The 11,197-nt window shown below is 29.4% G+C and overlaps 1 protein-coding gene across 2 annotated transcripts; it reads left to right on the top strand.

The window, feature by feature from the left end:
• Positions 1–316: 316 nt before the first annotated feature.
• On the top strand, positions 317–4,988 carry LOC145745726 (lamina-associated polypeptide 2, isoforms beta/gamma-like). 2 transcript variants are annotated; one of them, XM_082563877.1, is made up of 9 exons: positions 317–443; positions 738–880; positions 1,533–1,638; positions 1,733–1,831; positions 2,030–2,150; positions 2,628–2,693; positions 3,393–3,498; positions 3,668–3,739; positions 4,374–4,988. In XM_082563877.1, the coding sequence occupies exons 1-9, from the start codon at positions 386–388 to the stop codon at positions 4,467–4,469; spliced, it is 867 nt and encodes a 288-aa protein (XP_082420003.1). In that variant the 5' UTR covers positions 317–385; the 3' UTR covers positions 4,470–4,988. The 2 variants fall into 2 exon arrangements, with proteins under 2 accessions (XP_082420003.1, XP_082420002.1); XM_082563876.1 differs by having other exon boundaries at positions 2,027–2,150; positions 4,374–4,987.
• Positions 4,989–11,197: the final 6,209 nt, after the last annotated feature.

The raw sequence follows: 11,197 nt of genomic DNA on the forward strand, positions 1-11,197 counted from the left end.
TTAATTTGTAATTATATATTTTTAACTATTGCGTATTATAAAAATTAATTAAATAAAAATAGTTTTAATCGGTACCGGGTACCAATACATTGGGAACCATGCGAAACCGTTTTAGTAAATGATTGACATTTCGTAACTTTTATCTTTCTTATTTAATCAATTTTCCCGCCACCATTCGCTTTTAATTTAAAATGTTTATCTGTTACTTCAGTCGGTCTGCCACTATAAAATTAATTAAGAAGGTCTGTAGTAGTTCTAAGGCTAATCGGGTAATAATCTTTGTGTGCCAAGTTGTTGATATCGATTTTTTTCTTCTAGACTTTGTGATCGTTAATTGTTAGTAATTATTTTCAGGCAATTTTCTGATTACCGATTGTTTAAGGACATGTCAAATCTGCAAAAGTTTACTAAAGCTCAGTTGAAAGACGAACTTATTTCTTTAGGTAAGTTGTTACGGGACAAAAAATTTACATTTCGTAACAATTTGAAATAAATTAACATTTAAATGTGTTACCAGTTAAGTTTAATAAAATTATGTATATATACATTTGTTGAAATTATACAATTTAGAATTTACTGGTATAAAAAAATTAGTTTGCATTTAAGGGTGTATAAAAATTCTAATATGTTTTCTAATATTAAAAAATGGTTTATATTTAAATTAATAATGTCACTATTTTAAATCTAATAACACTATATATGAAAATTAATATAAATGTTTTAAACTTTTTTGTTAGGTGTAAAATTGCCAGCAGGAAATCATTTGAAGTCAGTTTATGTTGATCTGTATAACCTAGCCACCGATAAAATGGAAAAACAACAATTTTCATCCGATGAGGAAGTTGCCGAAGTTAGATCTTCAAGTCGCAAAAATCAATCGGTAAAACTTTTTTTTTTTGTATATAAAATAACCGTTGTTATTGTAATATAGGCTAGATAGTTTAAGTTTAGTAAGCTTGGTAAATTGTTATGCTTTTGGTTTATATATTTTAACAATATTTATTCATTGTGGTTTAAATTAAAGGCATGAGTAAATAATTATACATTGTAGAATATATATTTGTTAGCTTTGTAAGTTTAGTACTATTAAGCGAAGATCACAAAAAAAATTAGTTAATAATATAAAAAAAATTTATATAAATATATATGTTTAGTTAACAGGTGACCTTTCGACAATATTAGAACTAGCTGAACACAGGGAAGGTATTTTGTTTTGTGTAATATTAAAAAACAGTATAAACTTTTATATTTCTGAACTATTATTTTGTTGCAGTTAAGGCTTTTGTCAATATTAAGCGTTTGGATCAGAAAAGTACTAGACTGCCTTTGTACAAACATGCAGAAAATGTAGCTATTTAAAAAGTTTGCCTAGTCTTTAAGAAAGATTAGTAATTTAGTAGTTATGTTTTGTTAAGTGTAGGTGGATAACCTGACAAAAAATTTATATAAACAAAAAAATAGTGGCATGTTTGTAGTCTGTTGGCTTTTTATTTTTTTTAACTTGGTATATTTAATATTTTTTTGTACTTAAGAAAATTGCCAGATCCAGGGACGAAGAGGAATCATTGGACGATTTAAACAATAATGAAATTGCCGCTAGATTGAAGTCACTGGGTGTCTCTGTTGGACCAATTGGACGTAAATATATATTTTTTTTTAATAATAGTAATAGGATTTTATTTAAATTGCAATATATAAAATATTTTTGAATTTAATAAAAAATATATCTAAGGTACGACAAGAAAATTGTATTTAAAGAAACTTAAAGATAGACTGAAGATGGAATCACAGAAAAATGAAACAGCATTTTATAGTGATGCAAGCAAAGAAGGTAATAAAATAATCTTCACACTATTTTAAACAAATTTTGTTAAGTTTGGTTTAAGAGTAGACTCTTATTTTTATTTTGTTTTTTATGTGATTCAAGTTTTTGATATTTTATTAGTTAATGTATATGTTTTTTTGAATACTAATACTTTATAGTTTTTTGCAACTAAACAAACCCATTTTTGTTTATCAAAACTAGAAGAAGAGGAAGAAGAAGAAGAAGAAGAAGTGGAGATTCCTCCAGTTCATGAAACTAGAAGTTCAACTCGTCGTCGAACAACAAACTTTGTCGGAAACATCCCCGTTGTTCACCACACCAGAAGGTAATCTTTTCATTTTTGTATAAAGTTTTTCGATCAGATTTTTAATTGTTATATTTAGATTGCAACTCGCAACTAATATTTGCCCTTACTAATTCACCCGCACATCACAAACTGCAGTTTTATTAATTTTTTTGTACATACATATAAACATTCTTCAGTAAGCTTCTTTATATATAGATTTAAAACTTTTTTGTTGCCAATATTTATGATCTATATTGAAACTTAATTTAACTCTGGCATACTAGATACATTTCTCAATAGTGATACTAGTTAAAAACCTAACATGGGCATTTGTTATTAAGTTACTATTAAATCACATTTCATAATGAGGTTGCAACAAAATGTTGCTTGCTGACCACAAGTTGCATTGTTTTTTTTTTATCTAATAAATAAACAAACATTTATATTTTTATTGTCAATTAAGCTCGAAATAGATTTTTTAATCTTTTTTTTTCATTATATTATTTTACTTTTTAGCGAGGGTGGCAAAACAAGATCAAAAACTACAACTAAGGAAACATTCTTTGCTTCCCAGACCACAGCGTAAGTTAATTTTACTTTAAGTTTTAAATTGCATGAAACAAAATATTAATTTGTCATTTAGGCCAAAAGCAATTCAAAGTTATTTAGACGGTTCATCTTCTGATGAACTTTTTTCTGCTTCACATCTTTTTAATAAAAAATCTCATAAATCTTCTGAAGATGTTAACCCTAACTCTCCAGCTCTCTCTTGGGTTGAGGTATCGTTTTCCGACTTACACAAAAAAAAATCTAAAACTGGATTTAAAAGCAACAAAAAAGATGATTCTATAAACTTGAATAAATGTTTAAATGATGATTTTCAAATAATACATTCTGTTGGAGAATCAGAAAAAGAAAATAGTGACTGCAAAAAACTAAAGAACCCGGCGTGCGATGAAGTTAAGTCCTCTGTTTTTGACCCAAAAGTTCAATCTCCTTTGATTACGAGAGATCGTAGTTCAAATGTTCTTCGTGATATCTATTCACCAGGGTTAAGTCGGAGGATCTCGTACGTTCCACAAACACGTTAAATTGTGGCTCACTTTTAATCACTTTATCTTTAATGTTTTGGCACCTAGAATTGCACTTTTGGCTTGATGTTGTTTTGCTTTAAAAGCCTGTTATGTATAACACCTCACATTCTTGTACTGCATTTTTGGAGTCGGTTGTTAATTTTGTTGTGAATTTTTTTTCTTCAAAGTAATTTTGTTTTATTTTCAGCGAAAGTATAAGACCTAGAAGACCTTTACACAAACATGCTGGAGATAATGTTAAATTCACAGAAACTGATTCTTTCAATAAAGATGAAATAACAAAGACAGAGGAGGTAAATTAATAAAAATTCAATAATTCCACACTTCAATAAGGAAAGTTAATTTTAAATTAAAATATCTTATGCCAATTCTAACCATTTTTTTCACAATTAGTATGTTTTATAAATACACCCATAATACAAGTTTGAGAATGACTTAATTACTCAAAGTTTCTGTATTTAGAAAATTGAGACCCCTACTGTGGTAAAAGTGGTTGCCAAACCAGAAAGACATTGGATTCCAGTATGGGTCCAGGTAAGAAAACTAATGTAAAAAATATTTTATATTCCCAATGTGAAGAGGCAGCGCAAACCCAATTTTATTTTTTGTATATATCTTTATCCTCGATGTCGGAAAGTCGAATGCACGACTTAAACATAGAGTAACATCAGTTACTTCGACCCAGTCTCGAGTTGCCTGTGGCAGTTTGGGATATTATATGTTATAATTGCCCAATAATTATACTGCTGATTAAGTGCTGACTCAGCAGGAGTTCGTACCGTTTATGGCATCTTACTCAAGGGCGCTACAGCATGAGCTCAGTGGGGATTGAACCCACGACCTCATGTTTTATGTTGGTATGTTGAATATATATTGTCATTAACCTGCTACTTAGTTTTTGGGCTGAATAGAAATTAATACTGTTAGCTTTTTATATAATAAAATAAAGGGTAAACCAGAATCTTTTGTGGTGAAGCCCGGTGCTTATACCCACTACACTGAGCGCTGGTGTAAATTATATAAAAAAAAGTCGTTATAAAAGTATTTGTATATTACTTTTTTGTTTCAAAGACTGCATTTTGGTCTTTATTGATTGCTCTGCCACATTGCATGTATAGAAAGACATTGTATATATATTAAACCTTGGTAAATATCTGTAACTGTTCAGGTGATTATTACTGCTCTTGTTGTCTTCTTTATCTACCTCGTTTTTCAAGCCATGGAAGGTAACCCCGGAAAGTTGTTTTTGCCCTCGAAAAATTAAAGAATTTGCTCCATTTGTTGGACACTGATTGTTGTAGTTCACAAAAGTTTGTGTATGAAGGGTTTGCATGAAAATATTTTAGGTTAAAATTTACATTTAAACAGAATTTTGGTTTTGTTTCCAAATTTAAATATGATTGTTTGTCATTTTTTTTAAATTCTTCAAGTAAGGTTTGTCAATGCTTTTGTAAAATCCAACTCTGCCTCATTTAAAAAAGAAAAAAATTTAGTTCGTTAGTAGAAAATAACACAATAAACCGTATATAAGACTTTTAAATAAGCTTAACTATTACCTTGTTGCATTACATAGCTGCCATTTTATAAATTACTATACTGCTGTTGGTTGGTCTGTTTAAGTTTTGGCTTACTTACTAAAAAATTAAAGTTAACGAAATTATTTATTAATTGTTTACTATACTGTATGGTTTATACACAAACGTTTAATATGTTAAAATGTGGCACAAACTTTTTGTTTTTTTTTGTATTGCATTATTTTAAATGTTGGGTTTATGATTATTATATAAAAGGTTGCCATCTTTCAAAACTAGTTTTAAAGTTTCTTAAAAAATTAGTCAAAAATTAGATTGGTCAGCTGTAAGTTATAACCATTGGTTTGAGTTAAAATTAAATAAATTTTTTTATTAAAAATAGTTTTCTAAAAAAAGTTCAGTTTTTGCGTTAATTTGTCAAAGTGTTTAAAATTTGCTACACCAAACATGAGGTCGTGGGCTCAACCTCCACTGATCTTATGCTGTAGCGTCCTTGAGTAAGGCGATATAAACGGGACGAACTCCTGCTGAGCCAGCTTTTAATCAGCAGCTTAATTATCGTGCAATTACAATCTATAATATCCCAAACTACCACAAGCAACTCGAGACTGGGTCGGAGTAACTGATGTTACTCTATGTTTAAGTCGCGCATTCGACTTTCCCACATCGAGGATAAAGATATATACTAAAAAAAAAGAAAGAATGTGGGTCAAAAATTTTTATATTTAGTTACGCAACAAACATTTTTGTAAAGAGATTTCGGAAAATTCCGTTAAATATTTTTATGTTATTTGAAGGTAATACAATTAAATATACAAGAAAAAATTTTCCATGAAAAACTTTAAAAAAATTTGTCTTTATTTTCTAAGAATGAGGTTGTTTCGAGTTTCGTTGAAATGGGTAATTTCGGTTAAATTGTTTTTCTCGGAAACTGATCCCCTTCGGGCAAATACATAGCAATAAGAATTTCTCAAACTTTGCTTAAAATAACATTATGGAATTTATTTGTAACTTCAAATTTTTAGACTAAAATTCGACAAAGTTGGGTTATTATTGAAAATTTCATATAAAAATAACATACACATTATATTTATTAATTACGGTCTAGTTGTGAATATTTTTTTTATTTTACGGTTTTCCCAAAAATACATTTTTTTAAAAAGACAAAAATGCATAAATACTTCTTCTCCAGAACATTTATTTGGAATTTGACACATATTTAAGTTTACTAAGTTAATATATACATTTACAAGGGAATATAGTCTTTGATACCTTTTCAAGCAATACCCTAAAATTTCCATTTTCATCGATACAAAAAGGGGGTGTTTTTTACATTTATTTTAACGATTAAGCTGCTCTTAAAATATGCTTTAAAAAATTATATTTAAAATAGATTGCATATTTTACCAAGTTATTTCGTCGCTTACAATTGACGTCAATTCTTACATAAACTTCACGGCTTTCAGTAATCTTTTCCCAGAAAGCGAGCTCACAGAAATTATCGGTTGTGTGATTTCCAGGAATCGGATCCTTCGTTCTGTAATATGCTGTTTGTTGACATTGCTATTTCGCCTCCAGGCAATGGCGAGCAATATTACATTTTTGATAAAATTTTAAAGGAGGCGATTTTTTATCTCGAAATTTTTTTTAATTGGAATAAACATGAAATACAAAAATTGAAAATATTACACGAATTTTTGTACAAAATTTTTAAGGGCAAGGAAATATAAATATATTTACAAACAAAACGAATACAAAATACTGAACTTTTAACGGAAAAAACGTCTATTAAACACTTTATTTAAATGACAATGAATAGGTATTACAAGTACATGCCATATCGTCTGTTTTTCTCTAATGTATATTGAGGAGTGGCGAACTCCGGAAAAGTGCATTTGGGGTACAGAACTGGGGTTAAAAATTGAACTTTACGACTGGAACTCATGGAAAATAAGTCGTTTTCCGATTTGTTTGTTTGTCCATTATTCAAAATCGATAATTCGTTGCCTGGCATTGTCTGCTTGATTCGTAATTTGTATGGCAGCTGAAATTTTGAACTTTTAGTTTGAGGGTTTAAAATTGGGGAAACGGCAACTTTTTCGTTCGGAATTTCAGATCTTGGACTACTTTGTTTATTAATTTGTTGACTGAATGAGAAGGGTCGGTTTGTGGGGTAGTTTTTGGGACTTTTTTCGGGGTAAGGAGAAACGCGTCCCGTAGATTTTGAAATTGATTTTTCGACCTCGCTTGGAACTCGATTATAGAATGACATCAGTCTTTCTAACGTGTTTAATCTTTCCTAAAATCAAAATAATATTTAAGGTGAAAAAGTTTTCTATTTTTTATTAAAAAGGGTGTGGAGTTGTGACGTGTTTAAGCTATTTATAAACGCCACGCTTATGGATAAATAGTGTGGCATTGGAGCGGCTCAATCTAAAAACCTCTCGGGTCGTAGTCCGATGCCTTGGGTTTGGACGACATAACAAAAGTTACCTTGAGCTTAGGTTGTGAAGTAAGCAGTCTTTAAAGATAAAAAAATAACAAATATGGAATTCTAACCTTTTCTTTTTGATAATAATCCAACGATTTAATTTCATTGCTAGATAACACGTTTTCTTCCTTCTTTTCACCGCCATATTCGTTCAAATTTTCCCGCATAATATGCCCACATAGGCTATACAGATCTTGTATGGCTCTCATAACATTAGTCTGAGATTGCGTTGGTCTTATGTCACTTGCTTGATTTTTTAAATAATTTCTTAAAAATTCTTTATTTGTTGTTATGGTATCATTAGTATCTTCACAAGATTGTGGAGAGCCTTGCGTTTCATACAAATCTTTACCGTTCCAATTCTCATTTTGAGCTGGGATATCTGCTTCTTTGTTAAAGAACATTGGCGATAGTAAACTAGCGCATTTTTGACCTGTTAAATTACAAAAATTTTAGATTAAAGTTGCGACCTTGTATGCCTTATTTATTAATTTAAAATTATGTTGTATTTGGTTTACAGTTACCTGAATTGTTGACTAATACAGTGGCGCTTGTGTCTCCGATTGTGTTAGTGAACAATTGAGATTTTGAGGGAGATGTGAGCTCCTGGTCTTCAAATGAGCACCCTTTAAAATCAGAAAAATTGTTAATTTAAATTTTAAGCTACAAAAAACGAGTTATTTAAACTTATATCATTTTAAAGCTATAGAAGGAAGTCTATAGCCATTTTTACAAAGTTTATAAAATTCCCAAATGAAATAATTATTGGATATTGTTATTTTCCATTTCTTACAACTATACTAAATGCATTGTTTATTCTTGTATGCTTAATGTGGGTTCACTGGGATTGATCCACTTTATATGTTATTTGATCGCCCGCCTTATGGTCGGAATCTTAATTGTCGTAATATGGCAACTAATATTTATATATATATTTTTTGAATGCCTATGAATGCATATATATCATTCACTTAGCTTAAGTATATATAGATTACATTTACACACCTGGGCTTGAGCGAAGCGGTAGCCTTTCCATTTCTCCGTATTTGATTTTAATTGTCATCAGTTGGGTCCTCAATCTTTTGTTTTCTTCGGATAGTTGCATGACTCGTCTTTCCAACATTATATCATTTATTCTCCGTTTTTCACGGGACCTTCGGGCTGCTTCGTTGTTTTTGCGTCGTTTTAACCAATATTCCTGATTCTAGATACAATTATTAATATTTAAATCTGGTTAAGATTATGAAACTATTAATATTATTGTGCTTTTTTGTGCAAAATTTTTTTTATTTTAAATAAAAAATTTTGCCATAAAATATAAAGTTTTTTAGACGTGTTAAAAAATTAAATAGTGCCGTATATTGTTAACGTAACAATGTAACTACAATACCTTTATATCTTCTGCCATTGTTTCTTTTCCATTAATTCTGCTGTAACCCATCACACTCATGACTAATACGATTCGCGTTATTCGTAATTGCACAAAAAAAATCGCAGAAATTCTCGTTCGGGCCTAATCAAGCTTTATAATCAGCAGGTTCTATAACTCACGTTATTACCAATAGGAATGAGCTAGCTTGATTTTTCCTGGAAACAACGAACCTATAGAGATACCGCAAAACTTGAAGTGGTAATGGTGTTTGTGCGAAGATCGTGGCACACCAATTTGGTTACGTGTTTTTTTTCGCTTATATATAAGTGCAAGTGTTTATTTATAACATATATCGACGTTAAATATAATATAAATACTTTAAGGATTACAGGCTAAATAAATAAACACTAAAACTGAAACATAAACAAATTTAAACTGTTTTTTTTTTAATTTTTTACAAAACAGTTTTGGAAAAAAATGGTTATCAATTATTTGATAAAAATTGTAAATGTATGACGAATAAAAATTGATTTTTTTTATTAAAAATTTTCATTTTGTAAGCATAAGTTTAATTTCTATCTTACGCTACCTTAAGGTTGAAAAAAAGTATAAACAAAACAACTTGAGGCGCTATTGAGCACTATTTTTGCAATAAATTTTAAACTAATTATTAGATGAGTCTTTTTTGTGGTATATGGGTCATGGTATTGGGTTATGGGTCGAAAGGTTTCGGGTTCAAGCCGCACCAACGTCACATAATTCTTCTTTTAGCATGTCGTTTTCTTTAAATTTTCAATATTAGAAACGAAATTTAGAATAAAAATTCAATATAAATTGATCCTGTGTTTTATCCTTTATAAAATATTAAATTAAAAACCAATTATATTTTCTATTTTTAGTTTAATTGTTAATTAAAGGCTAAAGGAAAAAATTCAAAGCGCTTTAAATAAAGTGAAACTAATAGAAATTAAAACACATAATTGCGTCATTATAGAAGATAGTGACGTAACAATATATGCTTTAATGACTTTTTATGTTATTGGTAAATAACTGGTAAGGCTGTACTAGAATGTCGTGATATCATATTTCGTAAAACGATCGGTTGGTTTTGATATTTATAGTAACTTGCGCTTGAAATTAATAGATATAAAATCATATGTGTAAATTTTCAAAGAATTGATACTAAAAACTTGTTTTTTATTAGGTATTTTACTATAACTATAAAGCTTATAGAAATTTAAAGTTTTTTTCCCAAAATTGCCAATTGTGCATCTGAAAAGGTCGATTTAAAATGTTAAAAAGGTAACGTTTGACTGATTTAGTTAGCTAGTATCAAGAATTTTAAATATCAGTTCTAAAAATATAAATATTTAGTCAGATAATTGAACAAAATCAGTCCTTTAGCCTTAAAATTAGGAGGCTGAACTAAAAACTTTGGTCGAAATTGGGCTGGATCGTACCACGTTCGATTTGATTTATTTCCCCTTTTAAATTTATCGTTTTGGGGTAAAAGTCTACCCCTGTGACCTTGTGATTAATTAACTATATTAGTCTCGGGCTAATATTCAGCTTTGTCATGGTATGGTAAAGTTATAAGTAGCACTTGAAGTTATCTTGACACACCCTTGACACACAGAGTATTTCTTGACACACAGAGTATTTCATCACAATATCTCACAATGACGTCAGAATTGCTTCGGTTAATGTTTACCAAAGTTTTATTAATCACAAAAAATTATAAAATTTGGAAGATAATTTAAGATTTTTATGTTGAGTTAACCTGCCCTTTAAAAATATCAACTTACTATAATATAAAGAGATGTACGTACTGTTGATTTAGTGTAAATATCACATACGTTTAACAAATGTAATTTACTAGTTCACTCATTAAAATGGCATTTTTATTTACACTAAACCAGTGTTAAAATTAATTATTTTGTTAATATTTAATCTTTTAGTTATGTTAGTGCTTAGTGGTTATTACAAAATAATTATTTTAAGAAAAATGATTTTATAAAAACTCCATTGTATGATTTACTAGGATAAATTGAGTTTAAAAATAGAAAAAAGAAAAAGGTTAAGAGAAAAAAAATAGCAAATAGCTTGTATTTTCTATTGAGCTATATATGTGTATTTTACGAATTACATTCTTAATTTGTAATTTTGAAATAGGTTAGGTTTATTTTAGCATAGGATCTTTTATAACTCAGCGTATTTCGCTTTAGGCTAGTTTCTAGCATACGTAAAACCAGTTGTGGCTAGGCCGCAAAAAGCACAGAACGTTTTAAGCACTCAGCAGGCCAACTGAAATTTTAAATTGAAAATTTATTCGATTTTTCTAAATGGATTGCACTAGCTTGGTAATTATAGGCCATGTGATTGTAAGTTTTAAGTGGTATTTAGCAGCTTAAAATGTCATCGTAGTACTTGGTGTTTTAGACAGTGCTGACTGATATGTAGCACATGCTAAGCGACTCTAGAAAAAGTTAAATTGTATTTAGCACTGTAGTGACAACCAATCGGACATGGTAAAGTAAGTCATGAAAACGCAATACCGTTCAAAATTTGTCGGCGCGGAGGTTAGACACTTTTATGTA

The sequence above is a fragment of the Corella eumyota genome, chromosome 3, assembly GCF_963082875.1.
Source record: "Corella eumyota chromosome 3, kaCorEumy4.1, whole genome shotgun sequence".
Taxonomy (NCBI): domain Eukaryota; kingdom Metazoa; phylum Chordata; class Ascidiacea; order Phlebobranchia; family Corellidae; genus Corella; species Corella eumyota.

Excerpts from the sequence above, each read along its gene's own strand:
- LOC145745726 (XM_082563876.1), top strand. The coding sequence starts at position 386 with ATGTCAAATCTGCAAAAGTTTACTAAAGCTCAGTTGAAAGACGAACTT. Across the intron at positions 3,499-3,667 it reads AAATAACAAAGACAGAGGAG|AAAATTGAGACCCCTACTGT; the intron begins GTAAATTAATAA and ends TTCTGTATTTAG. Across the intron at positions 3,740-4,373 it reads GGATTCCAGTATGGGTCCAG|GTGATTATTACTGCTCTTGT; the intron begins GTAAGAAAACTA and ends GTAACTGTTCAG.